General features: G+C 41.1%; 2 protein-coding genes across 2 annotated transcripts; one reads left to right on the top strand and one right to left on the bottom strand.

The window, feature by feature from the left end:
• Positions 1-5,056: 5,056 nt before the first annotated feature.
• On the bottom strand, positions 5,057-12,613 carry mgat2 (alpha-1,6-mannosyl-glycoprotein 2-beta-N-acetylglucosaminyltransferase). Its single transcript, XM_079572760.1, has 2 exons — positions 12,417-12,613; positions 5,057-7,128 (listed from the first exon to the last, which is right to left on the bottom strand). Exon 2 carries the CDS (start codon positions 6,878-6,880, stop codon positions 5,429-5,431), a length of 1,452 nt encoding a protein of 483 aa, XP_079428886.1. The 5' UTR covers positions 6,881-7,128; positions 12,417-12,613; the 3' UTR covers positions 5,057-5,428.
• A 3,080-nt stretch (positions 12,614-15,693) lies between these two features.
• On the top strand, positions 15,694-17,944 carry rps29 (ribosomal protein S29). The gene is made up of 3 exons (XM_079572156.1): positions 15,694-15,849; positions 17,552-17,651; positions 17,843-17,944. The coding sequence occupies exons 1-3, from the start codon at positions 15,731-15,733 to the stop codon at positions 17,849-17,851; spliced, it is 228 nt and encodes a 75-aa protein (XP_079428282.1). The 5' UTR covers positions 15,694-15,730; the 3' UTR covers positions 17,852-17,944.
• Positions 17,945-26,285: the final 8,341 nt, after the last annotated feature.

Raw genomic sequence — 26,285 nt, 5'->3', positions numbered from 1 at the left:
CAGTTGGTGGTGAGCCATTCCCAGGGATTTCTTTCAATATACATTTTCTACAAAAGTATAAAAAACATCTTGGTCTGTACAATGAGCTGATTTGATCATGATTTCTGCTTCATAGACTAATTTTCTGCTTATTCTGTAAGGGGAAATACAGCATTTCACATCATGCATAATAAATTCAATACATTGTAGGGCGGCGGCCTGCCATTTTATCATTATGACGTCGAGAACCACCGATCTAAACCTTTAAGTAAAGTTATATCATCATTTGAAAACATAAAAGATTCCTGCATTCCAAAACAAAATGTGGGAGAAACTGTAAAATATTCTCCTTACGCCGACGCTATTCTCATCCGTCTCCTCCCTGAAGCCTCGGCCTAATTACTGCAACAGTAGATTGTCTCTTCAAGCTTTTCCTCGCGCTGCAAGGTTACATCAGAATGGCAGTTTGAACGGCTGCAATAAAGGCTTCATTAGTTTCGGCAATATACAAAACCGCGTCTCCAAACGGCATAATCTTTATTAGTTTAGCAGTTTATTTCTTCAGTCTGGGTTTAAAAACGTGCACCGGGGACTGATTATCAAAACATAAACACCAAAATCTAATCGCAATTGCAACGTTTGTCGGACGATATTTCCCCTAAAATGTTCAATAACTTCTTACTGGGGCTCTGAAGGCCTGAACTTAAATGAGACAGTACTTAAATAGGACAAAGTGATGTCTCTGAGGAGTGCTTCTGCGCCGTAATCTGAGCGATATTTATGTCTTCTGCTAATTAAGCTCAGCCCAGAGGGAGTTCATTACTGGGTCAATGAACCGGGGACTAACGGGACTAAAAACAGGACTAAAGAAACGCTAAACGGGGACTTTGGACCTTATCTTATCGACTAAAGTGGGCTAAACTCGGATTTAAAGTGACAAACCAGTGCAAAATCAGACCTAGACTTAAAGGGATGTTTCAGGATTATTGACATAGGGCCTCATTTCTTAGTTATCCAGAGTGTTGTTGATTTCTGGAGATTTTTTTTATTTTTAATTCATGCAGTCCTTATATTTGAAGAGTTTAGTGGTGCTAGGCTAGTGCTAGGCTAGTGCATGTCTATGGTAACTAGTAGCCTGCATTAAAAACAAGTCTGACCCGAGCACAGTGCACCTGAGGCAAATCACTTATAACACCAGACTACCCATATAAATGTCTGTGTTGACTGAATAATTTTTGAAATATAACCATTTTGCATTTGACCAGCATCAGCTTCCTGGTTGTAAGCTACGCAGCGGCGGAGTGATCTGCTCGGTTACCGGATCTATTTTTTTGTTTAACTGCGGCCGGCGTTACTACATGATGATTTTGAAGAGGTTTTTAATGCAGGCTATTAGTTACCATAGACATGCGCTAGCCTAGCACAAGCCTAGCACCACTAAACTCTTCAAATATAAGGACTGCATGAGTTAAAAAAAAAAACATATATCTCCAGAATTCATCAACACTCTGGATAACTAGGAAATGAGACCCTATGTGAAAAATCCTGAAATATCCCTTTAATCAGGGGAACCGAAACAGGGACTAAACCAAGGCTAAGCCATTGACACCTTATACTGTCAATGAGTTAGGCATGCAAAGTAATACAGAAATATGTCAAACTTTTGTGGAATAAGTGTACGCCCTTGATTTAAGTAGGCAAGCAAAAGGAATTTGTCAGTGGAAAAAGTATTTTTGCACTTACACTACAGGCAAAACTCATTTCATTTTCCGGTTTTGGGCCAAATTGGTCTCTTGACATATAAACTTTCACCTGGAAACAAAAAAAAGAACTATCTTCATAACACCATGTTTGAATATTCACGGATTCAATGTTTCGCAATAAATTCAAATGGGAAATTGTAATTCCATGGACCATTTTTATTACACTGGTGCGACGCACAGGTACCTCCAGGCTTTAAATTTTCCAGCCTTGGACTTAACAATATTCTGAAGGTTTTTGCAGAGGGACTTTTTAATATTAAATTCCTAGTCTGATTTATTGAGTTTTGAGTTTGAAAAACCAAGACGAAATTTCAATTTTTACAGATTTTCCCACTAGTAAACAGCTTATTTCAAAACTAAAGATATCCAAAATCCCCTCTGAAAAACTAATAAAACATAACCATAAAAACCTGGCTTAATCCATTATTCAGACTTCGTTTCTATGGGTCATTTGGGGCATTTTTAAGCACAAAATGCCTTATTTTTTATATGAAAATATAAAATGTAAATAATTTAACGGCAAAAGTTTCAAATGGATATCTCTAAATTTAAAAAGTTTCTCTATTCACCTGCAGCGTCTCGCTTTAAAATAAGAGAAAAAAGGTAACGCTTTATAATAAAGGTACATGGATTCATGAATTAATTCATTATGAATTCATGTGAGATCATGATGCTTCATGATGGAATACTCATGAATTAACACGGTTAATACATGAGTATTAATGATGATTAATTTATCGTGATGAATTAATTTATCGTGATGAATTCTTGTGCGGAAGACACGTGTGTGAACTAAAACTGATTTCATGATTAGTTCATCATGACTTCATTATGAATGTGCCCCTGAAACTGAAGCGATGCAGCTTTGACTTGTTACTAGCACAGTGGTTCTCAACCTTTGGGAGCCACGACCCCCATTATAACAGTTAAAGGGGTTCGTGACCCCCGACCTGGTCACAACGGGAGAAATAGGCACATTAGTCTACATAATTCTTAAAAAACAAAGGGCTAAAATTCATCAAATTACGTTCAAATAATGGCACTCTGGTAAAATAGCACACACATGCTACAATAAAATATTAGATTATATGCTAATAAAAATATGTATATTTTATCTATAGATTCTGGTGACCCCCTGAATTTGTCTCGCGACCCCCTTGGGGGTCCCGACCCCCAGGTTGAGAACCACTGTACTAGCAAATAGGCTGAGGGTTCGACTCAAGGCTCCCACATGTGTCGCTGTGTCCCTGGGCAAGACACTTCACCCACCTTGCCTGTGAGAATGTAGTGTAAAAGTGAACATGTTGTGGTCTTAAGGGCCGATGGTGCAACTTGGCAGCCTCGCTTCTGTCAGTCTACCCCAGGGCAGCTGTGGGTACAACAGTAGTTTACTACCACTGAGTATGGACAAAGCTCAAGATACTCTTATTTTAAATGCAATAATATACTTTCCAATGGGCGATTTTGGTCCTTGGCAAGTCAGAATTGCTCAAAAAGATCAAATATTCTTGATTTGAATCATTTGAAGAAATTATTTCTTACAGTGCAATACTGAGAATACAGAAAAAACATGTAAAAGGGATTGAAATAGGTCTAAACTAGGACTAATCAAATACTACAGCCTAGACCAGAGCTAAACCAAGGCCCAAACCGTGACCTAAATTGGGACTAAACCAACCAGAACCTCCTCACCGGGCACTTCATTCATTTTACAGAAGAGAAACACGGCAACGTTTTTGGTTTAGTATATTATTGTTAATTACATTTTACAAAACATAGTCGACTCGTCAGGATCCACGCGTTCAGTGTAAAGACATTTGTGTTAAAGGAAGCCAAAAATTCAACATTCATGTTTTTATTTGGAACAGTCCAATAAAACAGGCATTATAAGAGAAGTCCATAAACTTTTAAAAGGCTTTTTTCTTTATAGAGGATGCAAAAAAGAGATAGTAACACGCACCGCAGAGACAAACGGGAGTTAAAATGGCTCGGATTCAGTGGAGAGTTTTAGATCCAAGTTGATTCAATGTTTCAGTATGGCTGCATGATGCCATCGTGGAGATATCTTTACCGCAGGGACAGGTTTACACAGAAAATAAGTTTTGACATAAAGTGCACACGTCATGCATAACTGCGGCTCATAAACTTGCCTCTGGGCACCGAGATATTTCACGTTTTCAAGCTTGTAACAATGTCTATGCGTGGAAAAGCCCTTTCTCGCCCCAGGAATTTGGTCATCATCTCGACATCCTCACACGGGCAGAAGTGGGAGTTATCAATACTTAGAAGATCATCCAAGCTATATCAATTTCTGCAAACAACATGCTATCAACGTAATCGACTGTGCCGTAATAAACGCTGTTTGGGCGTAGAGCAGGTAAAGGACTTGTCTAGGTTCTAACGCAACAAAATCCAGGGAATAGAAGAGAGAATAGAAGCAGAAATGGCCAAATAAAATGCTCCAAACTGTGAGAGTGGGGTTAGAAGCTCACAAAAAGCTGATTTTGGATGATATGCTTCCTTTGAAATATTGTAATGCTGGGTTTACACATGTGTTACGAATGCCACTTGTCCATCGTGAGCATTGCTTCGTGGAGGATGTCTTTGGCCAAAACATCTTTCACGAATGTCAGGCTCACCCTCAATCCGTGGAGGTCGAAACAGAGCGTGTCCACTTTGTGATTATTCGTACTTCAGCGAGAGAGCATTCTTACAGCATTCGTAGTGTAGGAATCACTGTTTTTCTGTTTATTGTGAACTATACATAAAAGGTACCACATTCGCCCGATTGACACTCTTAAAAGGAACAGGCCACCGTTTTTTTCATACTGAGCTTAGACGAGTTGATGTGTACCTGTCTGGTCTTTGTGCGTGCCCTAAGTCACGCAAAACGACCAAAGATGTTGTTAGCATTTGGCCTCTCCCAGTATATTCCTATAGCTCCAAACAGGGGGAAGTTGGAAGCGACCCCACTGTTCCACAGGCACACACACAGACCAGACAGGTACGTCTCAATTCGTCTAAGCTCAGGTAAGAACATATCTCAGGATGGAAGAACTGTGTGCCCTCAGTCACGCAACAAGACCAAAGATGTTGTTAGCATTTGGCCGTCTCTCAGTAGTATATTCCTATAGCTCCAAACGGGGCTCTTCCACAGGCACGCACAAAGACCACACAGATATGTATCAATTCGTCTAAGCTCAGGTAAGAACATAGCTTGGTATGGACAAATGGCGGCCTCTTCCTTTACCAGATGCACAATGGTGCATTGTGATTTCCCACGACCCGGCAACGGACAAGTGGATGGATGGCTTTTGTGACTTGTCATCGTTATGTGTAAACCTAGCATATATGGTTGTACTTCTAATCCAAGTACCTACTTTAATTTTGTTGCCAACTTGCTGGTTTTAGCTATAAATAGATCAAGAGGCACCCAAAAAGCATGAGGCACTGTACGCTATTATGCTTCCTGACTGGACAATAGTTGGCAGTGCATGGGCTTAAAATAGGAAAGATTTATGGGGGAAACAAACAAATCCTGCATACTGGTTCTTGAACTTAAATGAACTTAATATGTCTGTGTTAAAATAGGAGACAGATCTAGAATCAAGACTCCAATCCAATTCAAGCCATTTTAACTTTAATGTAAATATCCGTTTCTGCAGCGTTGAATCGTAACAATAAGTTCATTGCAATCGCGCATAGCTTTTACACAGTTCGTGATCCCTGATGTCTCCCCAGCCGCCGTTTTTCACGTGCGGGGCCACGCCCCCCGCGCCGTTCGCCGGGAGCCTCTTGGTGATGAGGAGCTGTTTGGGGAACAGCTGGTTCCCGCTGCTCTGGAGGATGTTCTCGATCTTCGTCTTCTGGCTGATGGGCATGCAGGCCGACTTCTTGTGGTGCATGCCGCAGTCCCCGGCGTGGAAGACCCTCGGAGCCTCGCTGACCATGACTTTCCAGTACGAAGGCAGGCAGGAAACGGTCAGGTGCTGCAGGCTCCAGTCCCAGTTGTAGTCGTCGTAGGTGCAAAACGTGTCCGTGCACTTGATGAGCTTCTGGTAGGTGTCCCTGCTCAAGGCCATGCCCATGTTGTGCTCCGTCGACTTCCAGGGCTTCACCTCCACCTTGTTCGCTTTGCTGGAGTACCCGATGTGGCTGTAGCTGCCCAGCGAGAGGATGTCGCAGTCCGGGCATTGGTCCCTTTTCATGGCGGCCATGAGCTTCAGCATGTGGATGAAGTCCGTCGACAGGTAGTGGTCCTCCTCGATCAGGAGCACCAAACCCTTGTGGTCGTTGAGCGCGCGCACACGGTCCCAGACGAAGTGCAGCTTCCACCACCAGTGATGCTTGGTCTGGGAGAACTTGGCCTCGCGGTAGTGGCCGAAGGAGTCCGGGTACTCCGCGTTGATGCAGCCCAGCTTTAAGGCTTCCTTCTTAGGGATGTCGCGCGGGCAGTCCCTGGGGTCGTGCCCGGGGAACTCCTGCGGGTACAGCTGGATGCCGAACGGGAAGAAGATCTGCAGGACCTGGCAGAAGTCGACCGACGCCACCACTCTGTTGATCTCCGGCGACCAATAATCGTGACTGAATATTAGCAATAATCTCTCCACGCCTCGGGCTTTTCGTAAACTGTCCACCAAGAGTTTAAGGTAGTCCGGGCGGTTGTGGACCTGGACCAACACTACAAGGTCGTCCTTGTGCCGCGCCACCTTAAATTTATCCTCGTTTCTTATAGTCTGGTCAAAGTTTAGCTGGAAAACAATGCCCCGGTAAACTAGAGTGGTGTTGTCGATGCTCGGCTTGGGCGGCAGCTTGTCTTTTTCTTTCGGTTTCTCCGCGCGAGTGTCGTTTACGGGCGCGACAGGTGGCGGGGCAGGGGGTTTGCTGGCAGCCTGCGTAGCCTGAACCGGGATGGGCTCCTTGATGAGGCTGCTGCTGCTGCTGCTGCTACTACTACTGCTACTACTACTACTACTACTACTGCCAACGCTGCTGCTCCTCCTCACCACCTCCACCTCCTTCTCAAACAAGGCAACTTCGCTTTTCTTCTGTCGGCCGCTGCTCCAGAACGCCAGGCCGCAAACGACAACCACGAGCGTCAGAATCACCACCTTCCTCTTGTAAATCCTGAATCTCATGATAGGAACGAGATGGGTTCATATATATGTGTTTATAAAAAAAGAAAAAGAAAAATCAAAAGCACAAGCTGGGACTCGTTGGCAAAAAAGTGGGGGTAGAAAAAGAGCAGCTATGAGGCTACGTTTTGGCAGAAATCGGTAAACATTGATCCCCGTGGAATGTCATTGGTGGAGGGGGGAGTAAGGCATGGCAGGCGGGAGGAGGAGGAGGAGGAGGCAGCAGCGGGGAGGAGCGGAGCGCCGATCACCTGTCGAAGACAAATCAATACGTCAGGATCAATCAGACAGTAAGACGCTCCACTGTGGAAAAGCCTTTACAGCAGGTCACTCAAATAGTCGGCTTTTGTTTTCGGATACTTTAATGCGCCGATGTCCCGTCTTTCAGAGAAGAGTAGAAGTATTCCTAGTAGCTATTAGGGCTGGGACGATACAGTAATTATGAGTAAGTAAAGTTTACCTCAAGATGTGTCCAAAGTTTCTAAACCAAATGACATTTATTGAAGCGTTACTTTGAAAAGTGGGAAACAAAGGAGTTCAGGATAAAAATGCCTCCAAACACAGGTATTGAAAGTATTGCGATACTTGATAAAGTATCAACACTTGCCATTGCAGCAAAAAGTATTGCTATCCGATCCGACATTTCTGCTGCATTCCAGAATCAGTGTTGGGCAAGTTACTTTAAAATTGTGATATATTCTATATTAGTAGTTGCAGCTTTGAAACAGTTTGTATTACTGTTAAAAACATGTAGCTGAGTTGCAATACTTTGAGTGACTTTTGGCAAAATATAAACTGAAAATTGTAATAATGCCACTGAGCACAAGTGCAGTCAGAGATTTTCTTTTCCTTCGCTTTCCCCATTCTCTTGTGTTTTGTTTTAACGACTTTAGCTAAACGTAACTGCAGATCTTATACAGCATATTCAACTTGATTTAGTGCTGCATTTTGTTTGGCTGGAGTTTGGCACTTTCTGTTCGTACATTAAAACAAGCCATTTAAATGCACTTGTGAGTTACTTAAATTGTAATGACTAATATATTCCCCGTATATTGTTTAAGTAATACGTTATGTTCCTTAGTTGCTGAAAAGAGTAATATATTTTTGTAACTCTTAACTTTTGTAATACGTTACTCCCAATTGCTGGGTTGCAGGTGACATCACAGCATTGTAAAGGCCTATACTAATATATAGAGGAAAAAATATTTTGTTTTTGAGGACATTTTTGGTCTTGTACAGAGAGATCATGGACCCAGTGACTGATATTAATGATCATTTTTCTAATTCATACATTTTCTTTTTAGCTACGACTTGTGTAAGTGTAAGTGTTAATAGGAAAAACTGGCTCCTGTCCCCCCGCTGGGTCTGGTGACATCATCACATTTTAGAACCTGCAACCCAATAAACTAAGAGAACAAGAATGTAAAACACTGGAGTTATTGATTACATAAAAACACGACCAGAGATGAAGAGCAGACAGATGGCCTGCTAAAGCATTTAAGCCAAGAAACCTTTGATCAGTTCTGAGAAAGACCAGCTCTGTAATACAATGGACCAGTGATCACTGTCACAATGACAAGTCATACAACTGTTGATATTTTGTTCTGTTTTATATGCAGTACGACAAACTGCAGCACAATTAAGAACATTTATAGCATGAAATAACTTGAAGTGCAATTACTGTATTGCTCAAACAGATGACTCATTGTTTCCTTTTCTTTCCATTTTTGTTAAAGGGAAGTAGATGGAAGTAAATCTAACATAAAAAACATAGGTAGGTAAAATAAAGTAGATCTAACCTACTTAAAGGGGAAAGAAAATGGAGACTGATTTTAAGCGTGTCCAGCTGGCAACGTCACCGCCTGAAGTTTTACTGTTGTTTTTATCTTTGGTGCCTGATTCTGACTTTCCTGACCAACATTGTGTTTTGATTTCACTGCGCACTTTGTGAACATACCCAGGAGCATTCGAGAGAAGTCGGAAATAGTAACTCGTAAGCTGATACGAGAATCCCATGCACCGCAGGAGTCAGGACATGTTTGTGGAGGTTTAGCAGGTTTTACATAAGACGACGGTCTGGTGGAAAAGGCAAAGTCAGTTTACTCCTCTGCAGAGGAGACATTTGCCAAACCATTCAGTTTCAATGAATCCCTGAGAACTACTTTCATATAAACGACAATCAAGACAGATCATTGTTTCTCTCAGTTCATGTGGCCGTTACATTCATCGGCGTAATTACTGCGTACTCCTCCCGGCTCTCCCCGAGTCTGAGTGCATTATAATTATCGATCAGGCTTAACTGTTCGGGCCACGGCAGCGAGATTGCTCTCAAATCAATCAAAAGCGCTATTTGTCTTTTAGCGTAACGTAAAACAACAAACAAAAGCAAAGAACTCTCCTTAGGTGTCTTAAAATGCGAGTAAAAATGTTAGTTTAGTCACACAATGGGAATAAATGAAGGGCTACACTGACATTACGGTCATTCCTAATCCAATTTCAACTCTTTTTTGCAGAGACATATCTATTACAATACGATTACATGTTGTTCGATTATGAAAATCAAGTGCATTGTCAGCACATGGACTTGAATAATAATAACTGCAACACATCTAGATAAATACTTAAAAGCTGGAGCGAATAATTGTTCATACAGTCGATTTTGTAGGTGTGGAAATGTGAGATACTAAATGTCATTCTATGTCGTCAGAAGATCTTTTAATGAAGCACATAAATCAGCAGATCAATACGTTTTTTATTCTATTAAAAAGAAAAGAGCATGATTTATTATTCTGGCACAGTTTCAACTTAATTCCTGCTCCACGTTGGGTAAAAAACCTCTTTTCTCAACTGTTTATATCATTAATGTTCATGATTGTTCAGTTAATCGATACATTTTCATCACTGGCTTAATTGATTCAAAAGTATGTCATTAATGAATCATCAGGTTGTATGTTAGTGCCAATAAGAATCAAAATGTGGCCTCTGTTGAAGTTTACAAACCCATTGTTCTTTGGTTAATAATTCAACTTTTTAACGATGTTTCGTGATTATAACTGGGGGGAAAAACTATCATGTTCACAACTGACACAAAATGTCCTGTAACGACACTGTAAGTCAGTGTTTAACGGTTAATCGATAATTGTTTGATAAAGTAGAATTGTGCGCCGTGATGCTGCAGCGCCTGTCAGATCAAGCCCAGGGAACAAAAGTTTGCCTTCGAAGAGAAAGCGTATGGCTGTATTTGGACCATGTGGATTATCTTTGAGGCTGCAGCCGTGGATTAGCTGGATTTCTAACAGTGAATTGTAAGTTTGATTGTCTTTTCTACTTAAAAAATTCTCTGCATTTCTTTATGTACAAAACTGTAATGCCCTCGTCTCTGGTATTCCCTGAACCGCCTCCAATTGGTCCAAAACGCTGCAGCCACTAACAGGCACTAACAGATACGACCACATAACTCCAGTCTCAGCCTCCCTGCACTGGTTACCAGTAAATTTTACTCATGGCTTTTAAAGCCCTGAAAGGCCTCGCCCCTTCCGTGCATCCAGGATATGCTCACACCTTCTGTTCCAAGGCACCCTCTGCCTTCCTCCAATCAACTCTTTCTCGTTGTCCCTCCACATAACCTCGTCTCCAGAGGAGACCGGGCCTTTGCAGTCAGAGCTCCCATATAGGCTTATGCACAGTTTCCCCACGTGACGTCTTCCTGGACAGTAAGCCAGACGCTCGACTTCCTGTCGGCGATCGTTTACTTTCACAACCAGCAGGTTCCACACAAATAAAGAGAAGCTCAGGATCTGGTGAAGGAGTTACTGATGGAGTCACAGCAACGTATTACAAACATCATGTTCACTGTGAATCCTGCCCCAAAGGAAACGGCAGCTGTCGTAAGGGCGGAGCTTTTATCTTAGAGCTAAAGGCTAGAGTTAAAAAATGATAATATAACATGTAAACAAGTAAATATTATTTAAACTACTAACAGGACGATTCTTTTTTGCGCAGGCTCGTTCAAGACTTTGCGCTAGTTTTAATTTTTATTGTGTTAGCCGCGTTAGCCTCAAGACAAAAACACGTTATGAACACAGAGGTTTCCTCCAGTGAAGTCGTTACGTCTCATGTAATATTTTTTAACCTGCTCCAGCCACATCCCAACTTTTACTCGCTGTTCTTTACCAAATCTTGAGCTATCGCTGCATTTCTGTGGGACCTGCTCATTTTTAATGGGAAGAGACAGCGGACAGGAAGGAGGTCACTGTGCATAGAGCCCATTGTGGAACTCCTCACCTGTTGAGGTAAAGCCAATTCAGTGTCTGCTTTCAAATCTAAGCCCAAGACGCTCTTTTACAGAAGAGCTTTTTTAACACTTAACCTTTTACTCTTGATATGTATTATGCATTGTTGTTTATATTTGTTATGGTTTTATGTGTTAAGCTTTTTTAACTGATTATCAAACATGGAAAGCACTTTTTGACGTTTTCAAAAGTGCTATACAAATAAAAAATATATATTATTATTACATTAAGTTGTGCTTGTGCTTGTGCTAACTCTCGCTGTCTGCTTCAGACGGTCTTAAAACATTCCACTTTTTTGCTGCTCCTTTGCAGATGTTTGTGAGTTACGTGGTGCTGTGGGGCAGGTGAAGTGACATCAGGATATTGTTCTGTGAGGCTTAGAAGTGTGGAGCTCGTTTTTGCTGCAGTTTTCAGTCCCGGCCGCAGGATCTGTTTACTTGCTTGTCCAGGAAAGGCCCGATTTATTGTTTTTATTATCATTAAAAAATATATATATATCGAATGAAAAATAGAGATCGATCAATATGGGGGAAATTATCTTAATTTGTTTTGGTTTTATTATCACCCAGCCCTGATTAGGCCTATAATTCTATCATTACCAGACACAATTGCCTCTAAACCCATAACAACCAGACTGCCTGTCAAAACATAATAAATAAAAGAAAAGCGTTTGCAGCTGGAGCACTTCCCCTCTTGGAGCACCCACAGGAAAATGAAAGTTATTTCCCCCATATCTCCTTATGGTGCCCTTTTTCTTGCTTGAATTCTTTGTAACTATTGCAGCTGGACACACATTGATCCGTTTTCCCTGCAGATGTGAAGCACTGCACGCCAAAGCCCTGCACATATTAGCTCCCAAAAGGAAAAAAAACAAAAAAACACCAGCATTTGGGAACGAAAATGTGCAGCTACAGGCCTTATTATGCTAACTTTATATGTTTGGTAATGATTGCAATAGTTTTTTTATGCCCTGCTTTGCTGAACCATTTGGCATGCGTGCAAAAAAAACGAATGCAAATCAAACCCCGCTGCAACATGCTTTTACGCACACGTTTTTTACGCAAATGGACGGGAAACCAGCGCGTTATGGAAGCGTCAGTGTGTTGCTAGTGATAAAAATGATCTGGAAAAATGCTAGCCCCCACATTAGCACTGTCTCGGCTAGTAGTAGCACCAGCAACTTGCGCCATCGTCAACAAATGCTAACGCAAGCAAAGAGTAGCGGTGCTCCCGGATCGGTTCGTTACCTCGGGGCGCAGCGGCCGTGCAGACCTTTCAGCGCCGGATCTCTGGCCATTCCCCTCCACTGCGTCCATCGGGCAGCATGGAGGCTCGGCTGCTCGGCTGCTGGCCAGAAGAATATGCCAAAACAGAAAAACACCACCGCTGGCTACCGCTGCCTGCCCCTGTCCCACAATGCAATCGTGCAGAGAGAGGGGGAGAGAGAGGGTGGAGAGGGTGGAGAGGGAGAGAGAGGCGAACCGAATAATAAACCCGCCCCCTGATACAGATATCTCATGCTGACAGTCCCGAAACGGCCCGAGCTCGGATAAGTTTTCGCCCCGAGAGGGGAAAATGCGCAGTTAAATAATTCAAATGATAAAAGTCAGCGTTTTCAGAGTCCAAAGCCGACTGAATTAAATCTACAGAGACAGTATCGTGCTCTTTACTGGTTTAGAGATCAGCACTTTCATCATGTGTTTCACTTTGTTTATATAGAATGGCAATAATGTCCTACAGGCCATATGTCCATTCTGGAGGAGCACAGAAGGGCCACTGGCTCTAGGTCCCCCCATCTGGTCCCTCAATTTCCAGTCAGGGGTTCTCAACCTGGGGGTCGCGAGACAAATTTGGGGGGTCGTCAGAGCATATAGATAAAATGTATATTTTAATATTATTATTATGGTGTCGTAGCATACATGCTATTTTACCAGGGTGCCATTATTTGTTCTAAATTGAATTCATTTTTGTTATAGCCATTGTTTTTTCTTTGTTTTTTAAGAGTTATATAGGTTATAGCCTCTTAACTCCCGCCTGAACCGAGAGGATCTTTTTCCTCACGTCATCAGATTTACTAATTTTTGTCATTTTTTGTCACATTTTTGTAATTTTTTTAGCACATTTTGTCACATTTTTGTCATTTTTTTTGTCACATTTTTTTTCATTTTTTTGTCAGTTTTTTATCAAATTTTTGTCCTTTTTTTTGTCACATTTTTGTCATTTTTTCGTCAATTTTTTGTCAATTTCTTGTCAATTTCTTGTGACATTTTTGCCACTTTTTCATACATTTTTCGTCACTTTTTTGTCAATGTTTTCTCACTTTTTTGTCACATTTCCATCATTGTTTTCATCTCAGTTTTGTTGCTATTTTCACAGCTTTTTTTCCCAGAAGCTTTTGGACTGGGGTAAAGCCAAACTGGAGAAAATGTGCTCGGTTCAGGCGGGAGTTAAGGGGTTAATGTCCCTGTTTTTCCCATGGTCTGACACGGGTGGGGGTCACGATCCTAATTAACTGTTATAATGGGGGTCGCGGCTCCGAAGGGTTGAGAACCACGGCTTAAAGTGATAGTCTGGAAGTCTAAATGTTTTACAAATTTTATAAAATATGCTAAATTGACTGCTTGGTATTGCATTTTGAAGTAAAGTAAGTAATAATATACACATTACTTTTTGTAAAGTCCCTCCTTCCCGAATTTCAGCAGCTAATGAGAGTCTAGTATCCTCCCGGGTTGACCAATGAGATGAGCTTTTCCTGTGAACCAGCCTGTCAGGCCAATCAGGAGGGAGGGGGAGGAGCTTGATCGTTTACTTTAGTAGATTCTGTTCCTGCTCTCCTCATTTTGCAAACAAAGAAGGGCTTTCTGGTCCAAGAAGGGAGGAATTTGCTTTCAAATTTCACTCTATCTCTCCTCACTCTGCGAACTTACAGGCTATCACTTTAACCTCTTACCCCCCGCCTTAAAGTGATAGTCTGTAAGTTTGCGAAGTAAGGAGAGACAGAGTTTGAATTTGAAAGTAAATTCCTCCCTTCTTGGACCAGAAAGCCCTTCTTTGTTTGCAAAATGAGGAGAGCAGGAACAGAATCTACAAAAGTAAACGATCAAGCTCCTCCCCCTCCCTCCTGATTGGACCTGCCAAGCGGGTTCACGGGAAAAGCTCATCTCATTGGTCAACACAGGAGGATACTTGACTCTGATTAGCTGCAGATATTCGGGAAGTGTAACCTGTGAAAACTTTACAAAACCAGGTGGTCGATTTTGCACATATTATAAAAATTGCAAAACATTTAGACTTCCAGACTATCCCTTTAACTGAGCTTTACCCAAATTTAAAAGCCTAAAAGAAAAAGCATCAAAATAGCAGCGAAAACTAGGATGAAAACGGAACAAAAATGTGCCGGAAGAGCAACAAAAAACACAACAAAACACAACAACGAGAACACAACAAGAAAGCATACAAAAAAGTCATAAAAACATGACAAAAATACAACAAAAAAGTCATAAAAACATGACAAAAATACAACAAAAAAGTGACCAAAAACGTGATGAAAACACGTACAACAACGGCTATAACAAGAATCAGGACTAAAGTAGTAAAACATAAATTGTTCTTTATGAAGTTCAAACTGTAAACCAAGTCTAACCCATATAAAATAATATTAATTGCATTACTAAAGCATGAAATGATCTCTAATAAGAATGCATAAAGTTCAAACCATTCAGTTTGAGAACCACTGTGAGGGATTAAATATCTCAAAGTTGATCCTATGGGGCTTTTTGTTTTGCTCACTGGCCACTTTCTGTAACTGCAAAAGTCATTGTGTTTTTAATTGCCAATAATTACTTTGAACAAGAGCTAGGTCGGCACACACATCCAGTCCTAAGCAGCGTGCAAAAAGTGGAAAGTTTGCAAATGAAAAAAATGGAGATGACTCTGCACAGCATGAGCTCCCAAGCGTTATTTTATCAGCACCACAGGATGATGTAACGTTTCGGGCAGTGTTGGCCCTTCACTGCCAATTACTTAGAGAAATTAGATGCTAGAACTGTTGTAAGTATCACTCATAGACTGTATCAGTCACTATTTTTGTTTGTTTGTTTTTACCCTATTAGAACTAATTATACATTTGAGCTGGCATTATCCTGTTCTGGTTGGACAGATAGCTTTGTATATTTCAAATTTATATCATCCTATATTCAAACTTCATACTTGTAAATGTATATATTTTCCTTCCATTTCATTTGTATATTCCTGAGCTCCGTTCTGCTTCATCAAATTCTTCCATTCCTACGTTTTTGTGTCTAAGATTACCATTCAGGTCTATTCAGAGAGCTAAATTTAGCCTTAGTCGTGAACCACTGGCCTAAATTGATATCTACCAGTGTTCAGAGAGGGCGGCGTTCATCATTTCAAGCCCTATGTTTTTCAGTTTGTCCGTTTTTTTCTAGCTTTGACCCAGATACCTTCCCCCTGCACACCTGCTCACTGTGCTCCTTTTCCCCTTTACTCCCGCCAGGGGGCGCGCCTCCAAAAAGAAGCGCATCCGTTTTGTGAAAAGCTCATGTGCGCATGCGCTCTCTCCGCTCTTCCTTTCCGACTCTCGAGCGACGCAGCCAACATGGGTCATCAGCAACTCTACTGGTCTCACCCCCGTAAATTCGGACAGGGATCCCGCTCCTGGTCAGTAACGCTCAGAACGTGTTAAACTTTGATTTAACTTCGCCATCGGGCGGTTTCGGGCGAGATTGGGGGCGAAATTTGCGGAGAAATAGCGAAGGGTTTGGCGCGCCGCATGGAAGGCAACATGGCGGCGTGGATCAGCGGAGGATGCGCCTCGCGCGAGCCAAATGGTTAAAAAAAATTAAGCCGTTTTTACTAAAAGAATAGGCTAAAATGTGATTAATAAAGTCTATCTGCGGGGGAGTAAATGATCTAGGACTCTGTAGCTCGTCTTCAACACTTGATAGTGAGCTCTGTCAAATTTGCATTGTAAATAAAGTTGTACAACTCGCGTTTCCAGAATAAATGGTCATCGTTTTGTTTATCTTAGACTTGTGTATTAAGTATTTGAGGCGCAGATTCGGTGTAAACATGTTTAATGTGGGTATAAGTGAGAGATGATTCACCCGTCGTTCATAATAAGTCTTGTTAGCAGCTATAAATTATGCTAACTCTATAATATATAAATTTACTCGCCATGTCACAGCTGTTTGTGCTGTAGTTCCTCATTCATGGTTTATGCCTAAAAGAAGTTGGCATAATGTAATCTCTTCACCCCCACCTGAACCGAGCACATTTTCGCGATTTCGGCCTTACCCAAATCTAACAGCTTCTTCGAAAAGTCCAGAATGACGGTATTGAGATGCAAACAAGGGTCAAAACACAACAAAAAAGCGATGGAAAGTGCCAAAGGTACTAAAACGTGACACAAAAGCAACCAAGAAGTTACAAAATAGGCAATAAAAGATAAAACAGGTGGCCAAAAAGTGAGACAATGTGGGAATGCAAGAAAAGATTTTCTCATTTTTGTAGGTCTATCAAATGAGGCGTTACTCTGGCCTCGGGCTGAAACAACTAACCGATTGATTATTGAAATTGTCAACTATTTTAGTGATCGATTAATCGAATCGTTTTCTGCTTCACACAGACTCAAATAGAGCAATAATTACATGAAAATGTAGTATTTTTGATGAAAACCTACTGTTGTTTTTAAAAAAAATAGGGTCTGTAGTGTTTTGTACACTGTAAATGTCATGAATATCTGTCTGTCTCATCCAATTAGAAGCAGATTTGGCACCAAGAGCCGCCAACAAACATTTACTTTAAGTTTATCCCCTCAACACGTCCTCAAGCGACGCCACTTTAACGTTATGTGATTATAAATGAAAAAAAAAAAAAAGTCCTTCACCATTCACAGCCAGTCGATTAATCGGTTACAAAAATCGTTAGTTTGGCCCTACTCTGGCCTATACGCCGTTAGCTCCAGTTGAGAAGCTTTTAGATTTGGATGAAGCCGAACTGGAGAAAATGCACTTCGTTAAAGAGATGAAACCTTCCTAAACTGTGTTGAAAGTCTTCAAAAAAGTAGACATTGTAGTGGATTGAGTTAAAGCACAATTGTTAACCCAGACTAATATTTATTTTACCATGGAAAACTTCAGAGTTTCTAATTTATGGACCATTTCATAGTTTGTTCACAATCCAATAGAAAAAATACCCACTTTTTTATTCGAGCTCATTATCTAAAAGCTTTAAAGTGTTTAGATTCTCAATGTGGTGCTTTTCATCTCTATTGTTGTGTTTGAGATTCTGTGCACAAACTGGATTAACTCCCGTTTCCGCCCGCAGTAACTAAACCTTTTTTCCTCGTCTTTTGTTGCAGCCGGGTTTGCTCGAACAGACACGGCCTGATCCGCAAGTACGGACTGAACATGTGCCGTCAGTGCTTCAGACAGTACGCGAAGGACATTGGGTTTGTCAAGGCAAGTGTCTCAGATATTCACAGTCCTGTTCTTTGGGGATTTGTTTTCTGGGGACGTGAATAATTTTTTTTACGATGTCACGAGTTTAAGACATATCAATAGTCTTTTGGGAATGGTTAGACTGACTGTTTTCAGACTGTAGCGAGGACATCCACCTGGAAATCTAACTATCTTGTTTTCTTTGTTCACAGCTGGACTAATCTGTACATCCATTCCTTGAGGGACAAATCTTTGGAAGTTTGGCCGAGATGTGACACCCAATTTTTCAAATAAATGTTTCTTTTTGTCCAGAACAGCCTGTGTGTTGATGGATTTCTTAATATTGAAGGGTTTTGTTGGATGTTTTAAAATGTCACCATGTAATCAATTTAGTAATACTAATCTACAGAGGTGAGGCGCTTTCTAAAATCTGAATAAAGCCAGTGAGATGTTATGTGATGAAGAGACATTTGAGTAAACAATAACATTTTATAGTCCAGCATTAATGTTTACAATAAGAGAAATGGCTCAGATTAGCGACAGTCACATGTCCCGCCTCCAACTCCATTTGAGGACAATTTAAGTTAGTTTTAGTAATTTTTGTGGGATCTGGTTGCTGAGGCAAACATCTTTAAGACCCTGCACTAAGTGTGGGTCATATCTTATTGCATATCGTTATCGCATCGCAATATCATTTTTTATATCGTGGACACAGTGTAATTTATGTTGTGCTCAGCTCCATCAGCAGCATAAACACTGTAGAGCTCAGGGACAGTTGCTTATAAAAGTAAAATAAAGGATGTAAACTGCTTGAGTGGATCATATTTGAGAAGAAATTAGTATGCTGTAAAAAAACAACTAAAATATCACTGAATTAATCTTCCCGATAGGCGTAAGGCTGGGATTTTGAAGTAATGTGTCAATTATATCATCAAATATGACGTTATCGTGATTTTTCATTCTTATATTGTGATATAGATTTTAGGCCATATCGCCCTGCCCTGCACATGATTGTTTTTCTAATAGTGATATGAAATTTGTTAAGTCCTTCAGCATATTGATCATGCAGTTGTCTGTGAAGAAAGTCACCATCCATATCCATGTGTTTGTAGCATTAAATGTAGAGAAAGTGACCCTGAAAGTGACAAAGCTGTGAAACATTAAATCATCCCAGTGAATTAAGATGTTAGAGAAATATAAGATTAGAATATTGATGTCAATGTAAATTCAGACCACCAAATGCTAGCAACATCTTTGTGCGGGACTGAGCGCACGCACAAAGACCAGTCAGGTACGTATCAACTCGTCTAAGTTCAGGCAAGACCATCATGTATAAGGTCTTTAAGCAGTAGCCTGCAAATTTCCTTTCTAGTTTGAATTATTTCCTTGTCCAGAGGGCAGAGAGAGAAGCCTATAAGACGAGTGTGGTTTTCACCTTATAGAGTCCAGGATCTTTACTGTCATATCGCTAAACGTGTGTTTTGCAGCAATAAAAAAACAAATGAAGATTTTAAAGGTAAAATACTGGAGTTTTTGTTCACATTAACACATTTAGGGACTGCAGTAAGTTAGATTTATATAGTGACTCAGCAGCGTTCAGAGTTCCACGGCTCTAATTACAGTTTTTATATTGTTTTTGGCTGATGTTAGTCTTGATAATATTTGCTGGTGCCCACAAACATGGCAGATCTCCATGGTAACGGTGAATTTTCCCAACCTTTATATAATATTTGACAAATCTGGACAAAAAAACGCACATAAAAAAAACATAATACTGTACTAAAGCAGGTATACAATTATCCTAATCCAAATGAATAGCTCCTGAAAAAGCTCAAGTACCACAGTTTGAGAAGTGTTCTGTATACACCTTTTAATTTCGAGCTCGTAACTGACCACTAGATGGCAGCAACGCTTCACGTCAGATTCTCACATTTCTCTGAACGTCTCCAGCAGAAGCTTTTCACTGCAGAGGTTTTTGCATTTGGATGATTGTTTTTTTTCAGTTCTATTGTACCTGTATTTATGCAACATGAGAACAAAAATATATCACTTGTTGGTCAGGCTCTATCACTTGAAAAGGAAATTAACCAAAGAGCATTTTGCTGCAGATTTAGCCTCCTCTTGACCGAGATTTAAGATAAAATTATGACTTATTTAGACGGACAGCATCTGTTGTAAGTAATAGTTATAATTTTTAATTTCAGTGAAGTGGCAAATTAATGAAGAAATGTTGTTTCTGTATGAATTTTTAAGCTACTGACGGAAGTGACATAGATAAAGGTAAGGCAAACAAAACTATCTTAATTTTGCCTGGGGAAATGGTGAGCCATATTATTGCAATTTGGTGTAAAACAGTTTGCCGCGCTTATGGAGCAACATCTCAATAATTTGGACCCAGAAGTAGCTTATTATTGCGTGCGATGTCACTCAAAGTATTGCAGTTTGACTCACTGATTTCCCATCGACATAAACATGGTCGGCATGGCAACTGTTTAAAATTGTTCGCCTCTATCTATGTCACTTCCTGTCAGTGTCCAATAAGGAAGTGAAACTATGAACATCACAAAAATGTAAAATGTACTTTATAAGTAAAAAGTAAAGGTATTTTTTTTAAAAATCACTTGAATAAAACCAGGTCCAAACAAGTAAATCACTAACTCAGGTCAAAAACATGAACTAAACCTGGTCTAAACCTGGACTAAACCTGGACTAAACTGGGTCTAAACCAGGTCTAAACAAGGTCTAAAGGAGTAAACCACCACTAACTCAGGTCAAAAGCAGGAACTAAACCAGGTCTAAGCCTGGACTAAACTGGGTCTAAACCAGGTCTAAACAAGATCTTAAGGAGTAAACCACTAACTCAGGTCAAAAACAGGAACTAAACCAGGACTAAACCTGGACTAAACTGGGTCTAAACCAGATCTAAACAAGGTCTAAAGGAGTAAACCACTAACTCAAGTCAAAAACAGGAACTAAACCTGGTCTAAACCTGGACTAAACCTGGACTAAACTGGGTCTAAACCAGGTCTAAACAAGGTCTAAAGGAGTAAACCACCACTAACTCAGGTCAAAAGCAGGAACTAAACCAGGTCTAAGCCTGGACTAAACTGGGTCTAAACCAGGTCTAAACAAGATCTTAAGGAGTAAACCACTAACTCAGGTCAAAAACAGGAACTAAACCAGGACTAAACCTGGACTAAACTGGGTCTAAACCAGATCTAAACAAGGTCTAAAGGAGTAAACCACTAACTCAGGTCAAAAACAGGAACTAAACCTGGACTAAACTGGGTCTAAACCAGATCTAAACAAGATCTAAAGGAGTAAACCACTAACTCAGGTCAAAAACAGGAACTAAACCTGGACTAAACCTGGACTAAACTGGGTCTAAACCAGATCTAAACAAGGTCTAAAGGAGTAAACCACTAACTCAGGTCAAAAACAGGAACTAAACCAGGTCTAAACCTAGACTAAACTGGGTCTAAACCAGATCTAAACATGGTCTAAAGGAGTAAACCACTAACTCAGGTGAAAAACAGGAACTAAACCTGGACTAAACTGGGTCTAAACCAGGTCTAAACCAGGTCTAAAGGAGTAAACCACTAAACCAAGTCTAAACTGGGACTAAACCAGTTTGTCGTATGGAGGTCACTTTGAAAATAAAATACTTAGCCAGTTTAAAAATAGTGTAGTAGAAAGTACAGATACAGGCTCTATAATGTAGTGAAGTAAAAGTAAAAAGTATTCATCATATAATGTACTTAAGTAAAGTAAAAGTACCTATAATTTGTACTTCTTACTTTGTTACTTTCCACCTAGTAACTAGTAAGTTTTAAGTGACTTTAATGAGGACTGAACCTGGGCTAAGCCTGCATGAAACCAGTGGTGAATAACAGGTTTCTCCCAGGCATCCTTTTAGTAAATAGCAAAAGAAAGAAAAAAGCCACAAAATGAGGGCCAAAGACCAGAGCCCGCAGACGCAGATGGAACATGAACGGCTCTCAGAGAAAGGCCTGGCTCGGCCCGTGACTCTGACCCGGGACCTCGTGGCGCCGAGATGAGAGACGGCGAAGTGAACTCCGGCCTCTCGCTGTGCAGAGACGAGGCGAACATGAGGCGAGCGTTGCGTCAGGAGAGCGAGCGGAGTGAGGTGTTTCATGTTGCCTTTGATTCCTTCTCTCCCGAGTATTGAGCTCTGATCTGAGGTACAGAGAACCCTCCACCCAAATATGTCGGTGTCAGTTTAAAAAGGACTCGGGGCAAAACCTCAACTTTGCCAATAAAAGAAACGGGAACTTCAAAGTTGATTATTGTTCATGGTGATGGCGATCGTGGAGCTGAAATGATCCAGAAGATTCAGTGTTTTCCAGACTTTGATTTTTGTAGCGACGTTTCAAGCCTTGTGTCAATCCAGCCTAGATCAAGGTCACATGAGGCCTAAACCAGGTCTAAACACTGCTCAAAGAGAAAGTAAAGCAAAAACCTTCACCGAGTGTATTTTCTACAGTTTTATCCAAATCTAAAAGCTTCTCGACTGGAGAGTTTACAGCCTACAGGCCAGTGTAATGCATGATTTGAAAGCTAAGACCTACAAAACTGATCAAAGATTATTCCTTGTTGTTGTCGTCACTTTGTCGTCATATTTGTAAAGTGTTTTTGTTGCTTTTGTCATGTTTTTGTAATGTTTCGTCTCTTTTTTGTTACGTATTTGTTTATTTGGTTGGGACAGTGCATGTTAATGAACATACGTGGGTCTCGTGCATGTAAACAAGCCACACCGGATTGTAAGCCTTGAGCTAATTTCCATCCGTCGTCCCCCATGCGCACTCTCAAACACACACTCTCATGCATCCTGGCCTATTGTACATGTTTTTTAGTGGTAGGGGAAACCGGAGCAGACACGGGGAGAACATGCAAACTCCACACAGAAAGAGGTGTCCAGGTGGGAATCTAACCCGGGACCTTCGAGCTGGGAAACATGAGCGTTAACTGTTGCGCTGCCGTGCCGCCCATGGTTGTTAGGCTTTGGTCACTTTTTTGTCACTTTTTGTTTTAGGTTTTTGTCACTTTTTTGTCACTTTCTTTTAAGTTCTTGTCACCTTTTGATTGTTTTTGTTTTGTTTTGTTTTTTGTCACTTTTTTGTCTGTTTTTTGTCATTTCAAAAAAATCATTTTGTTTTAGGCTTTTGTAATTTTTTTTGTCCCTTTTTTATCACATTTTTGTTTGCTTTTTGTCTCTTTTTTGTCACGTTTTTGTCACATTTTTCCCCGCTATTTTTCTGCTTTTTTCAAGAAGCTTTCAGATTTGGGTAAAGCCAAACTGGAGAAAATGTGCTCGGTTCAGGTGGGGGTTAGTGAACCTTAGAACATTAGTGAATAAAAACATCCCCAATATAAAAATGAATCATGTAAGATGACATTAAAGCAGAACTAAGTAACTCATGCCCCTAGAGGCCATGAGCGCCACTGCAGGTGTCGTAGCAAGTTGCGTTTTTTTACTCATTTATTGTCCGTGAGAGTAAATACTACGCTGACAGAAAAGACAAAGGGAGAGAGGGATATTGCTCATCCAATTAAACAATGGAGATCATTTTGTTCGCACAAACTGGGCTGTAAATACTGTTTAAGTGGCGCTAGCCCGCAGTTAGCTTAGCCCGTTAGCCTGTTAGCTTCCTCTTCGTGATTCCATTAGTGTGTATTGTCTCGGTTCAGCCTCTCCATGCTCTTCCCTTAAGGCCTTTTTCTTTGCACAAATCCGATCATTAACTCTCTTCCATCCGTTTATTTGCGAGCCCCATTCAAATTGAACAGACACATCGCTGAGTCGAATGAAAAAGTGTATGAACATGAGTGAGAGTCTTACAGTCGTCATGGAAACGCGGCGCCGGCCTCACCTGCCTCCATTTGTTGGATCAAGAGGCCCTTCTCTTTGCAAGGTTTTCTCCAAAGAGCTGTGAGCAAACACACGCAGGACCCAGACACGCCGCTCTGTAAATTTATCCGAGAGGTCGGCCCGAATCATTCAATTACAAAACGGGCTCGTGCTCTTTTTGAGGCGCAGTTAAAAGAGAGGGGGGGGGGGATGATTCACCCTGACAGAGAAAACATCAGTAAAACGATAAACATGACTCAATGAAAGATGACTTCACTGAGACAGACACACAGACCTGCTCCTGCACTCCAGAGGCAACTGAGTGATGCACAAGTGGTTTGAAATGAGTCCCAGGTTCAATTCCCAAAACAAGAGGGGGTTAAAGTGAAACACTGCAGGCAAACTCAATTCATTCAACTTTCAGGTTTTGGACCACGCAAACCTCTACCTGGAAATATATTGTATAATCTTCAGAATAAGACGTTTCATTCAGTTGTCCATGTATTTGTAAGAAAATGCATTTATCTCACATTGTTGAGACAGCACCTGAACAAAAGGACAGACACCGAACTGTCCAATCGTGTGCTTAACAATATATTTGAAGGTTTCTTCTGAGGGATTTTTCACTATCTATTTCCAAGCCTGATATATTGGGTTTTGAACAGCAAAAAACAAGGCAGATGACACGGCCGTTTTTTGACTCTCTGGATCCTAAAGGTTGCAGGCCTGCCTTAGTGATACTTGGTAATGGTCAGGGGTTTGCCCTTGTACAGTCCGACTGCAGTCTATTAGGACTGTACAAGGGCTACACAAGGGGTTTAGATCTGGTGATTCTCAGAAAGGCCATTTTTTTCGTATGTGTCTAAAGTAGAGATCTGCAACGTGTGAGAATTCCCGCGGGACTAATTAGACTAACCAGAAACTGATCTCGCAGGATCGGTCAGGATTCACCAGCCTCGGGCGGGTCAGAACAAAACAGGTCCCGCCTCCTGCACATGTGCCCAATAGAGGAGAAAACAGCGGGTAAGGTACACAGTTCATAGCGGCACCCACGCAAATTTCCGGAGAAAGATTAATATATACATGAAATAATTGTGTCACGTGATCAGAGGGGCCACATGACCCAAATGCATTTGAAATTAAATTTGCAAAGTATATAAAGCGATCAGTATATATATTGTCAAGCACATTATGATGTATATAGTAAAAATTGTAGAAGAGGTGTGAACTGGCACATCTAGATATGTAAGCACAGAATGAGATACCAACATTACAAATATATAAATTAACAATTATTTACAAATGTTTACAAACAATCAGAGATACCCCAGGGATATCCCAGGGACAACACTAGGGGCTGCCATTGCTGTAGTCGCTGCTAGTCTCCCATTGGAATGCATTGCGCTTTAGACTCGTTAAAACCAACTTTAAAGCCTGGTTTCTAATTTTCTTAAACTTTCTACAGCTAGATATTCCTCCTGTGATATGCCGGGTTAGTTACAATGAAAGAAACCAGGCTGTTTTTTGCACACACAAAAAAGGAGAAATCTCGTACTTAATGAGAGTTTGACTGTTAGCATTGGAGCTGCACGAGCTACACGTCACACAAGGGCCGAGTCTACAGTGAAGATCCCGCCCTGATGCCCTTTTTAGGAACATGCTTCGTCAGAGCTGGGGAGGAGGAGTCTGTAAATCTGCCATGCCCTCGAATGTGGTCTATGGTTTGGGTTCATAGATGGGTTATAGATGGTTCATAGATGTGAGCCACAGATGTGTTTATTGTGTTGAGGCTAAATGCTAACGTCTTGAGCAGCTTAAACACAGGCTCAGACTGAGGCTCTGATCACATGACAAACTGTTCATTTTGTTTTGCAAGTGGAAGCAGATCTTTGCCTACAGCATAACTCCACTTCTGTCTTCGAAATAGCATTTACGATGTGTCTGCTCTGGGGCCAGGACTCCTCTGAGAAAGTTCCGGTCACATCTCAGTGGGACTTTCCTGCACGAAGCGATGGAAGCGAAGGGCGAAAGCCACATTCAAGAGACGGAACAAGCCGCAGGAAGCGCGTGAAGACTTTAAAGATGGCCGCCCTCTAATTAAGAGCATGTTATCGTTGGCAACATCGACCGTAATCATGGAACGCGGCAAGTCTTTTCTTCCCGCTAATGGCTTCATGTTGCTCCAGTTAAAAAGTGGCAATTTATTTAGGGATTTAGAACTTGGCGAAGCAACAGCTTAACTTGTGCCAAAATAACCAGGGAGCATTAACAAGAGCACTTTAGCTCCTTATTAACGATGAATCACTGCTGTGGCCGCGGCAGGTCACAGGGAACTGTCCGCCCACGGCAGGCGCTACAGGAAAACATTATTCATTTACTTTTATCAGGCGGATTGTTATTGAAAAGTTAATCCGAGAGGTGAATGAAACAGCTACGGTCGTCTTTATGGATTTGTGCTTGTTTATTTAGCACCATGTCCACATATTTGATAAAAGTGTGCTGATATTGAAGGCTAGTTGATCTTTAAAAAGGCTTCATGATTTGAGTGGCCTCTCAGTCGTCCAAGGATTTCCCATCGTAGCAGAGATTAGAATATCATTGATTGGGTTGTTCATCTCCAAAAACTACTCAGTCTTGTTCACAAACGAGAAAAAGCTTCTGAGGATCTCAACAAGAAGCTTCTGCAATGATCCAGTGTTGCAATCATTTTAAACCAAGATTTTGCATGGGAGAGGGTGACCACTGTGCAAAGTCTTCTCCAGCACATCCCAAAGATTCTCAATGGG

The sequence above is a fragment of the Gobius niger genome (assembly GCF_951799975.1).
Source record: "Gobius niger genome assembly, chromosome: 15".
NCBI classification, from domain to species: domain Eukaryota; kingdom Metazoa; phylum Chordata; class Actinopteri; order Gobiiformes; family Gobiidae; genus Gobius; species Gobius niger.
Note: the sequence above shows the minus strand (reverse complement) of the source record. Positions and strands in the feature narration are given on the sequence as shown.